Source organism: Barbus barbus, assembly GCF_936440315.1.
Source record: "Barbus barbus genome assembly, chromosome: 47".
Classification (NCBI taxonomy): domain Eukaryota; kingdom Metazoa; phylum Chordata; class Actinopteri; order Cypriniformes; family Cyprinidae; genus Barbus; species Barbus barbus.
This window is the reverse complement of record NC_136725.1, coordinates 13,137,565-13,158,180: the sequence shown is the minus strand read 5'-3', so window position 1 is coordinate 13,158,180 and position 20,616 is coordinate 13,137,565. Positions and strand designations below refer to the sequence as shown.

Genomic DNA, 20,616 nt, shown 5'->3' with positions numbered 1-20,616 from the left:
GCCCAGTGACCCATTTGTGTGTTGTTTTTAAGGTTTGTTTTTGGATTATTATCCGGTTGGAAGATCCAAACATGAAATAAGATTTCTAACAGAGTCAGTCTCTTTTTGATTTTTTATCTGTTGGTATTTGATAGAATCAAAGATGCCATGCATCTAAACAAAGATGTTTTCTCCAGCAGAAATATAGTCCCACAACATAAAAAATGCAGCAGTATATTTCACTGTACACATGGGGTACTTTTTATCTCTGTGTTCACCAAACCCATCTTGAGTGTTTGCTACTAAAAAGCTCATTTTTTAGTTACATCTGACCATAGAAGCCAGTCCCGTTTGAAGTTCCGGTCATGTCTGATAACTGAATATGCTGAGGATTGTGTTTGGATGACAGCATTTTCTTTTCTTGATTTTTTTTTCTTGAAACCCTCCCAAACAACACGTGGTGATGTAGGTGCGGTTTGATTTTTATTTTACATTTTATGTTTTCTGACCCTGAGACTATTTTCTGCAATTCTCCAGCTGTGATCCTTGGAGTCTTTAGCCACTCAAAGTCTTCTCCTCGCCGTGCATTAGAACAATATAGACGCATGTCCTCTTCCAGGCAGATTTGTCAAATTTTCTGTTGATTGGAAATTCTTAAGTATTGCCCTGATGGTGGAAATGGGAATTTTCACTGCTCTAGCTTTTTGCTTAAAGTCACTTTCTAATTTGTGAAGCTCAATTATCTTTTACTGCACATCCGAAATGTATTATTTGGTTTTTCTCATTGTGATGGATGATTAAGGGAATTTGGCCTTTGTTTTCTCTCCTATTTATATTCCTAAGAAACAGGACGCCATGGCTGGATAATTTCATGTTCATAATCACCCTGCAGTGCCCAAAATTGTGAATATGAATGGGAATATACTTCACAGATATTTTACTCATAAGAATTTCTAGGGGTACCAATAATTGTGTCCAACGTGTATTTGAGAAAAACATTTCATAATGAGATTTTCCCCCATTCTTCATATTTACCAAGGGTACCAACAATTCTGACCACGTGTGTAGAAACCTAGAGCTAAAATTCGACTGCATCGAGTAGGCTACTCAGTAATGTTTCACTGAAGTATAGATTTTGGCTCAGATGTTTTATCAAATAGATTTTCATTTTTGATGTTAACACAAATAGAAACAAGTGATACAGTTTACATATAAAAAAAAAAAAAAAAAAAAAAGTTTAGTGTTATAAAAGTAATGCGAATCGCATTGGATTTCTGAAAATTCAGATTTTTTTTTTAAGAAATTTAATGTTGAGATTTCTGATTTTTGATTTCTTCTTGCACACATACGTGAAATTTTAGGGTCATTTTCTCAGAAGAAAGATTTCATATTGTGGGCATTTAATATTTACTACAAAAAATTGTGTTGTTGCATTTTTTACTATTTCCATCTTTATCAAAAAGTGATTTCATCACTTCATTACTCTTTATACATACACCATACCAGTCAAACGTTTGGATACATCTGCATGAATGTCTCGTGATCTAAAAGACAATGAGTAACTTTAACTTGAGGCTTGATTACATGGAAATTCGGCCCACAAAACATGTACTTTTAAAACGTTATTCTCAGCGACAAGCAGGTGACAAATTGTATGCAAAAACGACCAAATTTTCACTCCAAACATTTGTGTTGGTGTGAACAGGCCTTGCTATTTATCTTATAACCCTTTAAAGGGATAGGTCGTCCAAAACTGAATATTTTGTCATTAATTACTCACCCTCATGTCGTTCCAAACCCGTAAGACCTTCGTTCATCTTCAGAACACAAATTAAGAACTTTTTGATGAAATCCAAGACCTTTCTAACCCTGCATAGACAGCAACGCAACTAAAACGTTCCCTGGCCCAGAAACGTAGTAAGGACATCGTTAAGAAATAGTCCATGTGACATCAGTAGATCAACCGTAATTTTCTAAAGCTACGGAAAATACATTTTATTTTTGTTTTCTTTGCACACAAAGTATCCCTGAGAACGTTTCAGTTGCACTGCCGTCTATGCAGTTCATTCGTTCTTACGGATTTGGAACAACATGAGGGTGAATTAATGACAGAATTTTCATTTTTGAGCGAACTATCTCTGTTAAAGAAAGTGGCATAAAATTGTATCATGCGTGTCTATTCTCATTGTGAACGATTTAAAGGTGCCATAGATTTAAAAAAAATCATAATATTTAATATAAACGTATTAACTCTGAAATAACTTTACTTCTCAGCTGCTGTCATTATGGACATAAAATGGGTTGTTAACACAGTTTCGTACAAAGTCTCAATATGTTTGCATTTAATCTCACTGATATCTTGGAGAAACAGTTGAGATAAAGATCTTCTTTATGATTTCTCTTTCCCAGCAAAACATTATCTTATATTGAACTGAGGATATACAGATCAATCGTCTGTCCTAACCTCACCTGCTCCTGGATCTTTCACTGCATCAGCAGTTTCCTCTAACAGCAGCAGGGCAGATGGAAATAGGGATGCTTGGGTAGAAGATTAAGGAGGAGAAGAAGAAGAAAGGGAAGGGCAGATGAAAGAACACGGGATGATGTACAAACATTGCAGAGACGTGTTTCTATCAGCTCTTGACAGAACAAGGGTTTACTCAAAAGAAGCAGCTAAATCTCTCTTTCCTGTTATTTCCTTTGTCTTTTCCTCTGCATCACTTTCATTCACTTCTATCTGGCTCTCAGACATTTTCCTCCACACTCAGAGAGGGAAGAGAAGAGATATTTGTGCAAAGATCAAGGGTGCAAAGCCTCGTCCTCACAATTTCTTGTCGTCCTCACATCATCCGTTTTTTCTATCCTCCTCTAAGCCTTTTTTTCTGTGTTTCGTCCCCCTTCTTGAACACATGCTTCAGCCCTGCTTTGGGTTTATCCAGTGGTTTTTCCAGCTCAAGGATTTGATGCTCTTAAAGCTCTATTTTTAATAGCCCAAATGCTTGTATTTTAATTGCAGCGTGTAATTGAATCTCTAGTCTTTTCCCTCTGTGTGTCAATATGTGCGCTGAGCTAAAAGACGTCAATGTTTAAGTGGCCCAGATAGATAGAGTCCAGCATGTTCTAGAAAGCGAGCGAGAGCGCTTTGGTTAAAATGATTATCTTAATCCTCACACTGCGATACTCTGACCACTGATAGAGCCCATAAAGCCATGTATCTGAGCGAGAAAACCAATGGTTCAGTCAAATTTATATCTTCAAATTCACTATTAAAAAATGAAGCCTTATAACATTATTTAACACATTAAAGTCAACATGTGTAGACAGACATCAATCAATGCAATGATAAATAATAATTGATAATTAGGGTTCAATCTCCGACTGAAAAGTATCATCTTTTTATACCTGCTGGAAAAACTCTGATATCGTTTATTTTTCTAAGCACCCACCACGAGCCTGTTCTTACACTGCTGGATAGACCTATTAACTAGTTTTAGTACTCCCTCACTCTTCACTAGATGAACCACTCACCACCTCTCTCTCTTTCCATGTCTCTCTCTCAGCCCCCAATAAAAGCACAGGAAATGATGAGCAGCCTTCAGAGACCACATGATAGACAGAAAGAACACGGAGGAAAGTCAGAGAGAGCGAGAGCTAAGTAACCAACAACCCTGAGAGTAAAAGAAGGTTGAAAGATCAGAAGATACAGACAAAAACAGGGACTAGTTTTTTTTTTTCTAGTGCTAAAGTGAAGAACTCTGTTGAAGATGGGTGTAGTGTTGGGGACCTTCTCTATGCACACCAAACAGGTCGCCTTCAGGACAGGTAGGATCCAATTTACACATTAATCAACTAGAAATACTTCCATTAATAAGCTTTTGTGAGAATTGAGGAGTGATAGACGAGCAGATGAGAAGATCGAGAGAATTAGAATATATAACTTTTTTATACATTTATCTACTTGTTCTACTTAATGTGCAACTCGAATGTCTGCATGTGTGTTTCTAACCTAGATAATTTTTGGACAACAAAATTGCAACAGAAAGCCACTTGAAGTTAGCTAAATTAGAAAAACTCCTCTTGGGGTTGTGTTATAAAGGAAAAATAGTTCATAGAGAGAATTTATTTTTTTCACTTCCACAAATGCCAGAATTTATATCTCAAAGGGCAAGAAAACAGCAATTTTAATGATTTAGTTTAGATAAAGGGGATGTGAAGCGTGTGCATGTGCGAAGGATGAAGTGAATGTGTTGGCATGGGCTCCATTCAAGGCATTATGGGCTACGAAAGAATTGCATAGCCATTTATTCCAAAATTATTACCTCCTGTAACGCTCAGAGCTGAAAGCATGGAGGAAGCGATTTGAAGGTTTTGAAAAGCGGAGCGATCAGGCTGCACGTATGCGATAAGAATGCATAAAAAGAGGAAAAAGAGAAGGCGGTTTGTTAGTGATTATTTATGCCTTGAAGCTTAATTAACCTACACTGCATGCAAATTTACCATTTCTGATTCTCCACAGCTTTAATGCACAACAGAATATGTCAAAAACAATACTGCAACAAACCAACACATCAACACCACTGCACTCACATGTGGGAGCATGTGTTTTTATTCACTCATAAGAGCAATAGGGAGAGCCACATTTCATACACACCGGAGACCTGAAGAATGATTATGGAGCCAAGAGGATTGCGAGTTCTGGGCAGGAAGACAGAAAGCTTGTTTGAAGTCTTCACTAAAATCCCCAGGAGTTACAGGGAGCTGCCTGTTAGTTTATAAGTAGAGATGCAAACTGTATGTCGGCTTTGGCACTCAGCCCTGACGGACTAGAACTTATGCTGGATTTCTGAAGGGCATTGCTTCAGGTTCATGTGTTGGAGATAAAAATTCTGAGGCTGATAACTAGGAGATTTAGGTTTCGACTTTAAATTGTTGTAGTTTGTAGGAATCTAAAGCATTGCAGCTATACCGTGTTTAAATACGATGTTTGTGTTTTTGTATGCATTGAACTCGCAGGTTTAACTTACTTAGTGTGACGTAAATGTTACGCCCCTTACCATATTTGGAAACACACAGCATCTTCACGACATGGCGGCGGAAACAATACTACAGCAAGAATAAAAGTTACACCTTCTTTCTTTGCATAAACATTTGGGAGGTGTTCTGCAAATCTTCCAACACAATGACGTAGATTTGTGGGGGCGTGTTTAAATGAGGCATTTTTGGAAGCCATGGACAAGTCTTAACTTTCATAAAGAATATCTCTTTGGGTTTGAGACTTTGCAACTTTATGGATCTTATATATGCACGAACAGCTTGTAACACTCCAAAGACAAAAACTGCATCATAAGATCCCTTTAAAACACCTATCAATCAGCCTAGTGATGTAAAGACTTATGTCTAATCTATGGTCAAAAACTATTTGTGACCCTGGACCACAAAACCAGACATAAGTAGCACGGTATATTTATAGCAATATCCAACATTTTTTCTTTTATGACAAAAATCATTAGGATATTAAATAAAGATCATGTTCTGTGGAACAATTTTGTAAAATTTCTTACCATAGTTATATCAAAACTCAATTTTTGATTTGCATTGCTAAGTACTTCATTTGGACAACTTTAAAGGCGATTTTCTCTATATTTAGATTTTTTTGCACCCTCAGATTCCAGATTTTTAAATAGTTGTATCTCAGCCAAATATCATCCTATCCTAACAAACTATACATCAATGGAAAGCTTATTTATTCAGCTTTAAGATTTTGCATGAATCTCAATTTTAAAAAATGACCCTTATAACTGGTTTTGTGGTCCAGGGTCACATTTTAGTTGAAAAAAACCCCACAAAGAGCCCAATACTTTACACACAAGGTATGATAATTGTAATAATTAGCAGGTAATCTTGCTTTCTTTCCATATGTCACAAAACAAGTTAGTAAATAAGTGAAAACCTGAGGCCCTTATTATTAATTATTCATGCCCTGGTGCATCCTGGGAACACCAGAATCAACACCTTAAGGAGGAATAAATAAATAAATAGTGCGCTTTTGTGATCAATACTTGAATATATAAATTCAAACGTTATATATAACAATATAAGAAACAAACCCAAGTAATATTTCATTTCACATGCTTTAAATGAGTTTATATACACATGACTTATATTGGTTGTATTTTATTCATTTTTAAGCTACACTGAAAAATGCTATTTGGTATTATTGTAACAAATTACAGTATAATAATGTTAATATTAATATACACTATATTGCCAAAAGTATTGGGTCACCCCCCTCTAATGAACATGTTTGACTACTCGAAGATTTGTACTCATAGAAATGACTAAAGTAGTCAAACATGTTCATTAGAAGGGGGTGACCCAATACTTTTGGCAATATAGTGTATGTTCATATTTCCATCTCACACTTGAACTTTGTGTAGAAAGGTTTTGATATATATTTTTTTTATGTAATCTAAAGATCAGTAGCTTAAAAACATACAAATTCAACACCGCAAACTATGATTTATTTTTGTTAGGGAACACTGTGCAAAAACAATGGCTTTCTATGCATGCAAGAATAGGAGAGATTAATTATTAATTACTTCAAACATGCATAATCCAAGCATATTGCTGTTTTTCTTTTTACCGCAATGCTGGTAAAATTCTGTTATGCCATTTCTCACTGTACTGCTGTTGCAAAACCCTATTAACAATGTTACTATGATTACAGGTTCTCAGAGATACAAGGTTTCAGGCTGTTATTCACACTATTGAATATGTTTCCAAGGGTAAACCGATCATCTGTAACCAGCTCCCAAGTGCATCAGCAGATTCAATGAGAAATGAGAAAGAGAATGTCTAACATAGACACTTAAGAGTGAGAAAAGAGGCTTACACCTGCCTGCCTGGATTTCACACATGCCAGTCGTTTGCTGGATATCATTGTTTTTCTTCCAAGGATGAGTGCCAAAGCGAGAATACCCTTACAAACATCTTACATCAACAAAATGGGAAAGGGGGAAAGTGAAAAGGAAGTGGTGTGTGGCCAAGTATGGTGACCCATACTTGGAATTTGTGCTCTGCATTTAACCCATCCAAGTGCACACACACAGTAGTGAACATACACCCGGAGCAGTGGGCAGCCAATGCTGCGGCACCAGGGGAGCAGTTGGGGGTTCCTTCAGTCATGGTATTGAGGGTGGAGAGAGTGTTGGTTATTCACACCCCCACCTACAATCCATGCCGGACCTGAGACTCGAATCCACAACCTTCAGGTTACAAGTCCATCTCTCTATCCATTAGGCCATAACTGCCCTCTTAAAATAAAAAAAAATACAAAAAATAAAAAATAAGTGTTCTGATGCAATTTGAATGCTGATACCAGCGTCTTTATCCTGAGTGTGGCAGGTGGTACAACCTCAGGGTGTTGTGTTTTGTGTAGACCTGATTGTAGTGAAGGAGTGCAGATGCCTCTGTGCTAGAATGAGGATATCTCTGGATATCTTGGCCTGATATTCAGATCAGTCCTGCTGGATTTGCGCAATACGGAGCGATGCAGCTTAATATTACGTAATTACTCATTACCTTCAACTTCTCTCCACACTCTCAGCCCAAAGCTCGCCTGTCTGAAGTTTCATCTTTTTTCCATTATTAATAAGGTTACAGACCTGCAGTTTTGAAATGCAGACATCCCCCAACGGCAATTTCTTTTCCTCTGTAGTTTGTCTTTCTGCTTCCTCTTTCTGTTTTCCTTTATCTCTGTTTCCATCTCTTTAATCTGAAAAGTTTGTGGGGTTGGTTCCCCACTAATGAGAGAGAATACTGAAACAAACAAGAATATTTGGGTCATTTTACAGAGATTGCACATTTGTGCACCGTACACACTGAAAATTAGAGTCCTTGATCCGTGAAACATTCTTATCGGAGTCACTAAATTGCAAACGCACACACACGCACAAAGGCTCATAACTGGAAATGAACAGTGGATGATGAAACCAAATACTCGTAGTTGTACCACAGCTCATTTGATGTATGTGGGTTATGTTTTGCCTACAATATGGGACTAAATGACTAAATGTCTCCACAAATGCAGTAAAATCACCAACGCTGGGTGACTAGCAAGTGGTACACTGTAAAATCTTTATAATTTTTTGAGTCTGGAGCAACTTTACCACTCACAAGGTGCATGAAAAGAACTAAATACAGGAATGTGAGGACAAATTCCAGCACTACTTGTGATAAGGAGATATTTTAGTGGTATTGTTATAATAAAACATCTCCTTATCACAAGTAGTGCTAGACAGAGAAAGGCTAAAAATGCTACTGTACAAAACTGTGAAATGTGTGGGTTTTGCAAGTAAAAAGTATAAATTACTGTATAATACATGGCAAAAAACAGTAAAAACATTCTCAGAAGTCCCCACATGAAGCATCACATACGATTACATTTTATATAAATATGTTTTCTGTATTTTTTTTCTGAACTTTATTATTTTTGTAATCTGTAATATTGTTTTGTGTTACATTTTCTGTTATTTAATTAATTATAATTGTTCTAAAGTAAAACATTAACATTAAAGTTATAAAATATACCTGCATCAATATGCCATCCTGTAATGAAACATTGTAACTATATTTTATAGTCAATTCCTGGCCACCACAGTTGCCATTTTAATGTAAATGGAACCAACGATAAGAATAAAGGGACAGTAACCATTTTTGGGATAGCTCACCCAAAATGCATTCAATATTTTTTTTCCCTTTTTTGTCCCCCCCCCCCCCCCCCCTCCCCCCTCCCCCCTCTTCTATATAGTAAGAGTTAGGGTCTTTTTCCATACATAAACAAAAACACTTTTTTATCAGATTTGAAACAACATGAGTGTGAGTAAATGACAAAATTGTCATTCTTGACTGAATAATCCCTTTAAAATGGTTTCTGTGAAGTTTAGATATAAGGTTAGAGGATAGAAAACCTCATGTGCACCATACAAGAACAACAGAAGTCAATGGAGCATCCCACCATGATAGACCAACAAATGCTTGTGCATATAAGAGCAGTAGAGTGTGAACGGAAGTCATCATCCATCTTGCCACATTCAGCTTGTGTGAATATTTGCAATTCCATAAGGAACAGATCTGCTTGCTGTGTGTATGTGTGAGTGTGTGTGCGCCACAGAGAGGAGCATTTCATCCTCACACTCTTCCTACTGCTTCCCATCAGGCTGATCCGCCTGCAAAGCAACAGTTCCTGACACAGTATAACAAACGGGACCAAACAGAAACAGCAAGAGCGAGAGCAAAGAAAGAGAAATGAAGGGAGAGAGGGAATGAAATTTGTGGGAGGGGCATCAAGGAAGGAACCATATGCTTTTAGCAAGAAAATTCCAGCTTGTCTTCATTCACTGACAAGTGAGAGGAGAGTGGAGAGGCAAGAGCAGGGGCTTCAACAAAGAAACACAGACTGGCGGACTCAACGTTTATTAGTTTGAACGTACGTGTCTTTGCGGTGACAACATGGGAGCAGTAGTGGGCACATTGACTTTGCAGACAAGACAAAGACAACCATCTAGAGGTATGTTAACCAATGACAGATTATCTGACTCAAAGATGCATTCTGTAATGGATAAAGACTAAAAGAGTTTTGAAGTAGCAATAACCGCACTAAATCAATGACACAAAGGCTAACTTAGTTTAAAGAGCGCTTAAGGAAAAGAAAGCGTCATGTTTGTGTTCAAAGACAGATGACACTTAAAAAAAGATGAGATTTATGTACAGACAATGTTAAACTAAAGAGCTGAGAGAGGACAGAAAAGATGCGGGGTTGAGAAGATATTCAGTCGACAGGCAACACATCACAGTCTGCTGTTTACAAACGATGGTTTAACCTCGTCCCTCACAGATAAACATCATGGACAGTGTGTGTGTGTGTGGCATCTTTCTACGCGAGCGGGTGTTTTAACACTCTGCTCACATATCAATGTTCTTCCTGTTCACATGCGCCATATAGTGTAGTTGTCATGGAGACAGCTTTCTAATGCTTTGTACAGCAGATGATGGGATGTTATGATCGACATGATAGCAAGGGAAGCATTATACACATGAATTCTGTACAGAACTGCTACTGTCCTTGGTCTATTTACATGGATCACAAGTTTAATCATAATTACAATCAGTCATTTATTCATTCAATCAGTCACTAAATTAGAGGTCAACTGCATGGCAAATGATTAGTATAATGATTATTAGATCTAAAATACCTCATTTTTAAATGATACATTTCACCTTTATGTCATTGTGATTTTCTTTTGTGAAACATAAAATATATTTTGTAAAATGTCCAATCTGCTCTTTTCTATACAATGCTGTTCCAAAAATAAAAAGCTGCTCCACAAACAAGTAGTGTCCATACGATTAATCTGAATACATTTAACAAATTCAAATATGAAAGCAACCAAATACATAAATAATATATCGAAGTACAAAAATAATATAATTTGAACTAGAAAAGCCAAGTGTTTTAAAGCCTTAAAGGCCTTACAGACAGAGAGAACACTAGAACAATAAATATAATTTTTATTTAAAGAGATTTCTCTGAAATGCATTACCTGTGTTGATTTTCTTTGAATAATTATTGAGTAAATTATACTTCCTGTAATCAATTCGGTTCAAATTCATACTTATGAATTTAAATTCTGCACAGCCCCTTGTGATTTGAATCACTGGGGGTTTAGAACAACATAAAGAGGAGTAACTTATTTGAATGAACAGAATTGCAATTTTGGGGGTGAATTATTCCTCTACAATCTCTTAAAATGGTCTAGTGCAAAATTAAATGGCATAATAAACTGCTTCCATCTGGCAGAGGGTCTTCTGTTCCCTTTGTTCCAGCCAAACAGTTTACCGTATGACAACTGCTTTGGGACATTAAGCTCCAAACAAACCATTTCTCCATTCAAAGATCAGTGATCCAAGACTGGTCTGGAGGCCATTGCTTGCATTCTCAGCTCTATTCTCAGTGAGGGGTGTAACTCCAGTCCCAACCCCAGTCCTAATGAGAGGGGAGTTTAGAGCTGCAGTAACAAGTGATTTGTACTGCCTTACAGCAGCTGCTCATGAATATTCATCTTGCGGTTTAACTATTTGCTTGCTCTTTGTCGCTTTTCTCTGACATCGTCCCTGTAGATCTGTCAAATAACTGTGATCTTGTGCTCCCCGCAGTTGAATGTGGGTTGCTTGCTTTGGTTAATTACCTGTTAGAAGGATATGTATTGTTGAGCTTGACGTCAAGGGCAGGCTTCTAATGACATGGTCTTCTTATACAGCATGTAGCGCCATGAACTGCAGTTTATTATTTCCATACACTTGGCTTGTATTGAGAATTAATGGCAATAAACTTGCTTTAACTTGACTTGTTTATAATTGGCTCATTCAAAATACTTATAATTGACACATAACTAGAAAATGAAATAAAATGCAACACTCTCCAGTTGCAATTACTTAGTCAAAATGTGCACTGCGATTTGCTTGTAGCTAATAAATTTAATCTACAGTGATTTCCCTAATGAGTTCAAAAGACGCATAATCAATCTCAGAGATAATCTCAGTTTTAAAATCAATAAAGAAAAGATTGACAATAAGGCTTGTGCTGTTGTTGTTTTTAACTTTCTGCCATCACTGTGCTAGAGGAAGCACTCTAATGGCACTAATAGCTGCTTGAATGGAGAATGTGTCTTTAAAGTTTATTTTAGTGTGTTCCTACTGCCGCTGTTTTCAAGGGCTTTGTCGCTGCTTTAAGCTTTAAAGAGGACGAGCAAGCGATAAATAGATGGAAGGAGAGAGAGTTTCAGTCCCATGCTGTGTTCTTCCACTCTACCAGTATTTATTTTTTTCATGTTCTGACGTCTTATTTCTTCCCCATTCTCTACTGATCTCTTCATTTTTCCATACTAAAAACACAGGCCCTTCTATCTTTTGTGTTACAGTATGTCTTCCCCATTTGTTGTGCATGATTATTTTGCACATAAAAACAAGAAAAGATACAAGGGTACAGGTAGAATGAATTAATAAATTAATGTTTTTGGTCTTATTGGTTAGAAATTCACTATGCAGACAATAAATGAAGTAATTAATATAGAGATATGGAAAATAAAATGAAGTTAAAAAAAAATATATATGCTTTCAACATGTTATTGGTTGATATGAAGTAGAGAAATGGGGTGGAGTAGAGATATGAAGTAGAGAAGAGATATGAAGTAGAGAAGCAGTGAATATGGGGATCAGTGATTGGTCTATTTCTCTCTCTCTTCTCCCTCTGATAATAACACTAGGTGTGTTCCCTTTAGTTTTCTCGCACCTTCCCTTTTCATTCTCACCCTCGCATCAGTTTGCTTGTATTAAAAGAAGAGCGGTAATCATTAAGAGTGATGAAATGAGGGGCTGCCCTGTTGAGTTCTTGCACAAGCAGACGTTTCTCATCTAGTCAGTCTTGTGAGATGTATCCATTCTCACATTCTCATCACAGTTATCAGTCAGATCTGACAATATCTGGGAGTTGTTCAAGAAAAATAGCTAATGGATGCAGTTTGCCCTGTTGTTATAACTCAGTTCAGCTTCAAGTTTATACTCTCCATTACAAACTTATCTTGCCAAGCTGGTTAAAATGGTCTGCAGTCTTCCAAAGAGACAGAATTTGTTTGAAAATGTCAGAGATCTTTCAGAGATTAAGAACGAAGTAAGACTGGCAAAGAAATGAAGAGGATGCTGAAGGATCTGAAAATTGTTGGTGCAGAGAGGCTGAAAGGCTAGTCCCACTAAAATAAAAAATCAGTTATCATTTACTCACCTTCATGCCATTCCAAACTTGTATGACTTTCCTTTAACTGTGGAACACAAAAGAAGATGTTTATCAGAACGCTCTTGCTGCTCTTTCTCAATGAAAGTAATAAATAGTCATCAGTGGCTATTAAGCAGCTAAAATAATAATACAAATTTAACTCACAAATAACCAGCATCATATAAGCACAAACGCCAACATAGCATACTGTACAAAGGTCTGGGGCTGGTAAGATTTTGTTCATGTTTTTCCCTTATGTTCATCAAGGCTGCATTTATTTGATTTAAAAAAAAAAGTACAATGAAAACTGTATACAAATTAAAATAACTCCTTTGTATTTTAATAGGTTTTTAAATGCAATTTATTTCTGTGAAGCAAGCTGAAGTTTGTGTTGGGTGCTTTGAAAAAGAGACAATATCAGATTTTGTCCAGCAGATATGAAGAGATGATCCTTTTCAGTCAGAGAAGTTAAGGGTCTCATTTCTTTGGCACTAAATAAGGAATGTTTTCCAAACAGGTTTCATAAACATTTCCTGCTACTGGTCAGTCAAATAGATCGCCCCACCCCCAAATTCACACCATTGGTTGAGCCAGTGCTGCTGTTGTCAGGCTGGTCGGGATGCTCAAACTAAATTCTTGTTTTGATAGTGTCACAAAGCCAGAGTGTTCACTGCTGATGAAATTTCGCTAATGAGAAGCATATTGGTTTCTCAGCCACCAATTACCAACCATCGTAAGACAGCCATTCATACTGTTCTAAGCAGGTCTTTAGCTGGGAAAATCCACTAAATGTAGCGTTGTGGTACCAAAGGGTAGAGGAAATTGAGGGGTGGATACCTCATTCTCAACTAGAGACGCCAGAAATGGCAATATATGATCGACTACGCCACCCTGGAAAACCAGGGAAATGATAGCCCTAAGGGCACACAGATTCGTTGTGAGTGAGTGGGTGAGGAAACATGAGTCGTATACGTATAAATAGAAAAAAAAGGTTATTTTAATCAATGTCAAATATATAACTAAAAAAAGATTCAAAGTTAAAACCTCCTACATTAACATTTTAGTAATGGGGAACACCATCAATTTGCATCTATTCATACACATAATAAGTAAACAAACTCAAAATTAAAGGAAACAGTAAATAACAAACTCAAATTTAAAGGAAACAAATTATCCAAGAGCAGAGGTATCTGGAGGGACGGGCCAGCTGCCACATTGGAAAACCCCCCCCTGAATAAACCACTACAACTACCAAAACGCACACGTGAAGGTTAGATGCCAGAAGACACACAGCACTAGGTGTGAACACCACACGAATGGCAGCGTTGCCTTCACCCTCCAGAAACCCCCACAGCTCCTGCAACAAAAGAAAGGGAAAAAAGAACACAAAACACATAAATCTAAATCGAAGCAGAAATAATATTAAATAATTTAAGGATCTAAACTACTTAACAAAATTAGGACTCTCAATACCACATGAAGACAAGTTAACATTGAAATAAACCAACTTCACTCAGGTTTGCAGTGACAAAACATTAAACAGAAAATGAACAAAAGAAAACCAAATAATCAAACAAAACGTTACCCAAAATTAAACATACAAGATGCTTACGGACCAACGGCATTCAAACAGGCGGCGGCCAAAGAAGGTAACGTTAGTCTGCCAGCCCGTACAGTCAGACGAAGGCACAATCCTCGATAGCAACGTGCGACAAAACCATAGCAGTTAATGGTTGCGGTCATAATAAAAGTCGAGGCAAAACAACGACATAGTCGCAATTACACACAGTCACAGTTCAATGTTGACGCTCAATTCCCACAAATAGCCCAAGAGACCCTCAGTTATGCAGGGGAACCTGCCGAGCACAAAGATAATGTGTTAAAAAGAGAAAACAAGTTACTAACACACAAAATTACGATCCTACATACCGCGGGATGCTCACTGCACACAAACCACTTCATAGTCGCGCACCATATTGCAATACAGCAGCTCAGTCAGGAACATAAGTGACATACTATCAATGCCACCAAAACGAAACAAACAGTAAATAACCAACCGTGGTCAATTTCTCCTGGTTATATAAAAAACGGATACTCATACCTGTGAGGAGTCGGGAGCCAGCACGCAGCAGGCGCGGGGAAACCAGCTTACCGTCTAAACCTAACAGCGAAAGAAATTCTCATCAACCGCCTGTACAGCCCGAGAAGCACCGGTTCACCCCCGAACGAGTCACATACCTGCAGCAACTACGGATGACGTCACAAGGGCAGTACCAAGACGCGTGCCAAGTGGCCATAACATATCCCTTATATCCAACGAAAAAGGGGAGGGGAATTAAACTAAGCGCAGGTGTATGACATTCCCATAGATGGATTCAACCACCCTGCTACATAAACATGATGAAATCGGTTCATGTGTTTTCCATAAATTGTCCAAACTAGTCTGAAATGGCTAATGAGACTTCTTGTGTGAGTTCGTTGGTGAGTTTATGCGTTTGAGAAATAGCGGCATGCTGAGCATTATATGTAGGAAATGAATGAATAAAAATCATTAGTGACAGAGTTGTGTTACTGGCTGTGCAATAAATCATAAAGCTGATGTGGCCATATGTCGAGTACAAGGGGAAAACTGATGTAATAGATTGTCATTGACGGTTTAATTCAAAACAGTTTGGAACCCTCTCAAATAGAGAAGGTTAGAGTGACACATTGGATAATCATAAACAGCACAATGTCTAAAACTCTTCAGGGAAATCAGCTCACTAATGGTTTTCCTATAGTTCCCTCTGCACTCTTAACAATCAATGTAACAAACTGAGAAAGTATTTTCACATCTCAAATAACCTTCCATCACTTTATATATGCACATCTATGTGTATTTGAGGATATATGGAAGGTGAAAGTGTGTGTGTTTGAAAACCAGAGAGAGGATTTATAAAGGGCTGGAGCATTTATAAGGAGATGCAATGGCTCTCCAGTGTTCTGTGAAAGATGAAGGTCTTCCCTCAAGCCACCCGTGGCCATTTTCATTCGTGCTACTGATTTCCCCATCACCCCATCTGCCTCTCTACCCACAACCAATCATTTTGCCGGAGCTGACACAGCAGCAGAAGCATGGCCTGCAGGGGGCGAGTGCGCAAGTGTGTGTGAGCCTGTGTGTGTGTCGAAACACATGAGTCATCCAAGTTTCTTTCCTACCAAAGTGAAAGTCTTTGAAGTGGAGGTTTGTGGGTTTGCCCCAAGCACAGTTTCTGTTTTTGCAAAGGGAAACAGTGTTTCTAATCACCACCGACAATCCCATGATGCTTCTGTAATCTCTCTGCACTAAGAAGAAAATGTTAATCAAACTAAAATCCAAACTAAAGATTACTACTTTAGGGTTAAAGGGACATTCATTAGTTAGCTAGCTAGCGTTAGTATTGCTGTTCTTCGTGTACTTTGTGGCGATACCACAACAGAGTGATGGTGTGGTGACGTTTACGGTTGTTCAACGGATGAATTTGACGGGTGAAATCCAGTCATTTCAATAGGAATCCACACAATCAGGATTTTTTTCTTAGAGTAAATTATTTACCCATGCAGATTTTGCTTCAGGTTCAGGCTGGTCACACGAATTTGCCACACTGACCAACAGAAAACTTTTGTGTGAGCTATACTTCATACATTAAAACCCTACTGACAACAGACAATGGACCTTTTTCACCCGCAAATTTTTTACCACACCTTAAGACGCTGTACTGCCATCTACTGATGTATTCTTATGTATTTTACAAGGTGGCAAATGCATAGGAATTCATACGAATGACCGTCCCTAACCCGCCTAACCTCACAGAAATTATACAAAATTGCATGAATGAGGTCGTATAAATTAGCCACCTTGTAAAATATGAACCAATTGGCCGTGAGATAGCGTTGCAACTTTCCAATTTACGTTTACCACAGCTCAGTATTTACGCCTGTGTTTTTGTCTTTTTATTTCTTCGGCTTCAGATCTTTTCTGCTTCTTTAGCCTTACAACTACTGATTCTCCCATTGTCTCCAGTGGTAAAGTACAATACTAAGTGTTTCATTGTTTAATTTTCAAACAACAGCTAATGGCGTACTTACAGAGGTGGCAGCCAACGAGTATGAGGATTCTTTCCAACATTTAGAAAACAATTTCCCCCACCTTTTTACATTTCTGGTGTTCCCATCAAAAATGTCTGGTGTACAAAAAAATGGGAGAAAAAAAAAAAAACGTGTTTTTGGAATTACGCATGTACTTTTAAATAAACATTGCTAAAATTACTCGCAAATATTTTTTTCTCTTTTTTTCACTCAAAAAATTGCTAGGTGCAGAAATTCAGATCAATGAAGCCTGCATCCAATAATTTCCATAAATAGATTCAAAAACTGTGTAAATTAAAAGAAAACAAGTTATAATGTAACAATATATTTATTTTGTCTGGAAACACCAGGTAAAGGATTTTCAGGATTAATTTATTTATATTTATACAGCACCTTTTAAAACAAATTTACAATTGCAAACATATTATAATACATAATTAAAATACAAAAAAAGAAAAAGCCATATGATAAAAGTGAGACTTAAGAAGAGATTTAAAGGAGGATAGTGTGTTTGCCTGCCTTAGATCCCCAGGCAGGGATTTCCACAGCTGAGGGAAACGGACAGCAAAAGTGACAAGTCGATATTTCGAAACCATTAGAGCCCTATCAGAGGATCTCAAGCAGCGATCAGGCTCATAGGAAGTTAACAAATCACAAATATAGGCAGGAGCTTGTCTCTTCAAGGCTTTAAAAACAAGCAGTAAAATCTTAAAATCAATTCAGGTAACCAGTGAAGGGCAGCAAGGATCAGTAGTCACTTGTCTTAGTGGGTGTTAAAAGCCTGGCAGCAGTGTTTTGAATCAAGTCTTTGGATGTTTCGCCTGCTGATCCCAGAATGAAGTGCTTTACAGTATAGTAAAATCTAGAGGAGATAAAAGCATGAATGCCCTTTTCTAAATCAGGTAAAGAAAGAAAATACTTCATCTCTGTTAGTTGCGTCAGTTGTGTAAAGCAAGACTGCAACACTTTCACCTGCACCCTGATTTATCAACAGTGCATATGCACAGATGTCTGCGTAATGAGTGCGTAAGAATAGTTTCATGCAAAGTGTGGGATCTACAAATTTGTACTTATACGTAGGAATGTGTGTAACTATAAGCACAACTCTGAGCATGCTTACGTAGAGAATCTAGTGGTAGAGCGGTGATACTACAAAAAAAGTCCCACCGCATGTGTCCTGTGTCCTTTAATTGCAAATACTCAGTTAATGATTTCATATTTCAAGCTAAACATTTGCACAAATAGTGTGAAAAGCTATAAAGGACAGTTGGGCAGAGAATGTGCTTTCAAAGAGCACGCTCAGTCGGTACCGTTATCTTTGCCATGACTTTGGTGAGAATGTATACATTCACGTGATAAAGGGAGGTGTTGTCACCATATATGGTTCATTGAAGGCGTTGCAAGTAAAAAAAAATGGCACCTAGGTTACGAGTCTCTTTTCAAACATTAGATAAGGCAACCAGACTAGGAGAGAGATTATTAATATTATTAGTACTGATGTATCTGTGCCACCAGGCTTTACCAGGACATACAATTGTGTATTAGCTGCGTAGCAGTGGAAAGCAATGTCACATAATTTGACCCAAGGGAACATATCAATAGAAAAGGTAAAAATAGAAGGGTTAAACGGTTAGTTCACCTAAAAAGGAAAATTCTGTCATTAATTACTCACGCTCATGTCGTTCCAAACTTGTAAGACCTTCGTTCATCTTCAGAACATACATTAAGATATTTTTAATGAAATCCATGAGCTTTCTGACCTTGCATAGACAGCAAGGCAAGTGACACACTTAAGGCCCAGTGAGTGGTTCTTCGAAGCTACAAGAATACTGTTTGTGCACATGTATTGTAGACACACATCTAGGACCACTGATGTCACATGGACTGTTTTAATGATGTCCTTACTACATTTCTGGGCCTGGGAACTTTTCAGTTTCGCTGCTGACTATGCAGAGACAGAAAGAGATTTCTTAAAAAATATCTTAATTTGTGTTCTAAAGATGAACAAAGGTCTTACAGGTTTGGAACGACATGAGCCTGAGTAATTAATGACAGAATTTTAATTTTTGAGTGAAGTACTCTAAAAGGGTCTTATATTCAAAAGACATTTCAATATTTTCACACACTGCTCAGATTTGCAAAGATGAAGCCTGAGATTTCCATGTGAAAGATTTCCAATCATTTCTCATCCAATTCTTAGCCTCAGCAACCGTCTTATTTGTCTCACTTTTATTTCTCTTAAGAAATTTAAGGAGGAACATCTGAGAGAAAGTTGATATTTACTGTGCTGTGAAGGAGCAAACTCTGAGCAAGCAGTGCTCATTTATCAGCCTGAAACTGACATGTGGCTTACTTTCTCTCACTAGATAATATAGATGATGAATTAGAGATGACAATGGTCTGCCATCGGCCGGAGGGTCTCGAGCAGCTCGAGGCGCAGACAAACTTCACCAAGCAAGAGCTACAAGTCCTTTACAGAGGCTTCAAAAATGTATGTTGCCTGGTATTTCTCATCTCCTCTTTCTCATCACTCTCACATCACATCACATCTCACATCTGCACATTTACTTTACACAAATGTCTTTTGACACATTTTGGAATCTGATAAGAAGCTTATAGTGTTTATGTAATATATCCTTATGCCTCAATATCTTCTCTTATGAATCATCACATCTCATCTGCATATACTGTCCCCGTGGTTCTGTTTGCCATGTCTCATCTGTCTTTAAAACTCTGTAAACTCTTATTGTTCCTCTTTGCATTATCCAGCGTGTCACTAATCACTGTGTGCTAGCCTCAAGCCACAGTCAGCCAGTCATATTTCACAATAAGAGCATTCACACGCTCTATTAGACACACATAAACAGTCTCAGCAACCCACACAGCAGCTCATATTTGTTGGGTTAAAAAAGCTTTACCAAAACCACTGTGTATTATGTGTTTAAGCATTGAAGCCTATCATTTGTTTTTTAATCATTCTCATGAATGTGTGTTACATAATGATTTGTGGAATAATTATTAAAAATGTATTGAAAAAATATATATATATTATTATAATATTACAAAAGATATTTAAATACAATTATTATATTAATTATTTAAATAATCAAATTACTGCTATGGGCATCAAGCCAATGTGTTTACAATATAATATATATATATATATATATTTTATTTATTTTTTCTCTCTCAGGAGTGTCCAAGTGGAGTAGTGAATGAGGAGACATTTAAACACATTTATGCACAGTTTTTTCCACATGGAGGTACTAAAAAAAAGAGAGAAATCCTTAAATTTAAAATAAATTTTAGATAATCAAAGTGTCTAATGTTTTCATCTGGTGTCTTCTGTACCAGATGCCAGCACATATGCACATTATCTCTTCAATGCATTTGACACCAGAAATAATGGATCCATAAAGTTTGAGGTATGAAGAAATTGTGGACTCCTGGCACAGCATTAAAAAAAAATACAGATTTCAGAGACATCACATTAATTATATTTTTTCTGTCTTTCTCTCAGGACTTTGTGATTGGACTTTCTACTCTACTGCGGGGGACGGTCAGAGATAAACTGGAATGGACATTTCATCTCTATGACATTAACAAAGATGGATTTATCAATAAAGAGGTATATCATATTTAAAGAGGCAGTCATAATTAACATAACTTAATTCAATAGGTCACTCAGTCTTCATGTACCT

The 20,616-nt window shown here is 37.3% G+C and overlaps 1 protein-coding gene across 3 annotated transcripts in view; it reads left to right on the top strand.

Moving 5' to 3' along the window:
* kcnip1b (Kv channel interacting protein 1 b) overlaps nt 1-20,616 on the top strand; it is a gene marked incomplete at its 5' end in the record, with an annotated part of 38,082 nt that overhangs the window by 15,391 nt on the left and 2,075 nt on the right. Inside the window, 5 exons of one of the 3 annotated variants that reach the window (XM_079411085.1) lie at nt 3,744-3,801; nt 19,282-19,406; nt 20,109-20,178; nt 20,270-20,340; nt 20,436-20,543. In XM_079411085.1, coding sequence (XP_079267211.1) covers nt 3,744-3,801; nt 19,282-19,406; nt 20,109-20,178; nt 20,270-20,340; nt 20,436-20,543 — 432 coding nt within the window. Of the gene's footprint in view, nt 1-3,743; nt 3,802-9,372; nt 9,548-19,281; nt 19,407-20,108; nt 20,179-20,269; nt 20,341-20,435; nt 20,544-20,616 lie in introns of those variants that run through there. The other 2 variants (XM_079411084.1, XM_079411083.1) reach the window with 2 other exon arrangements.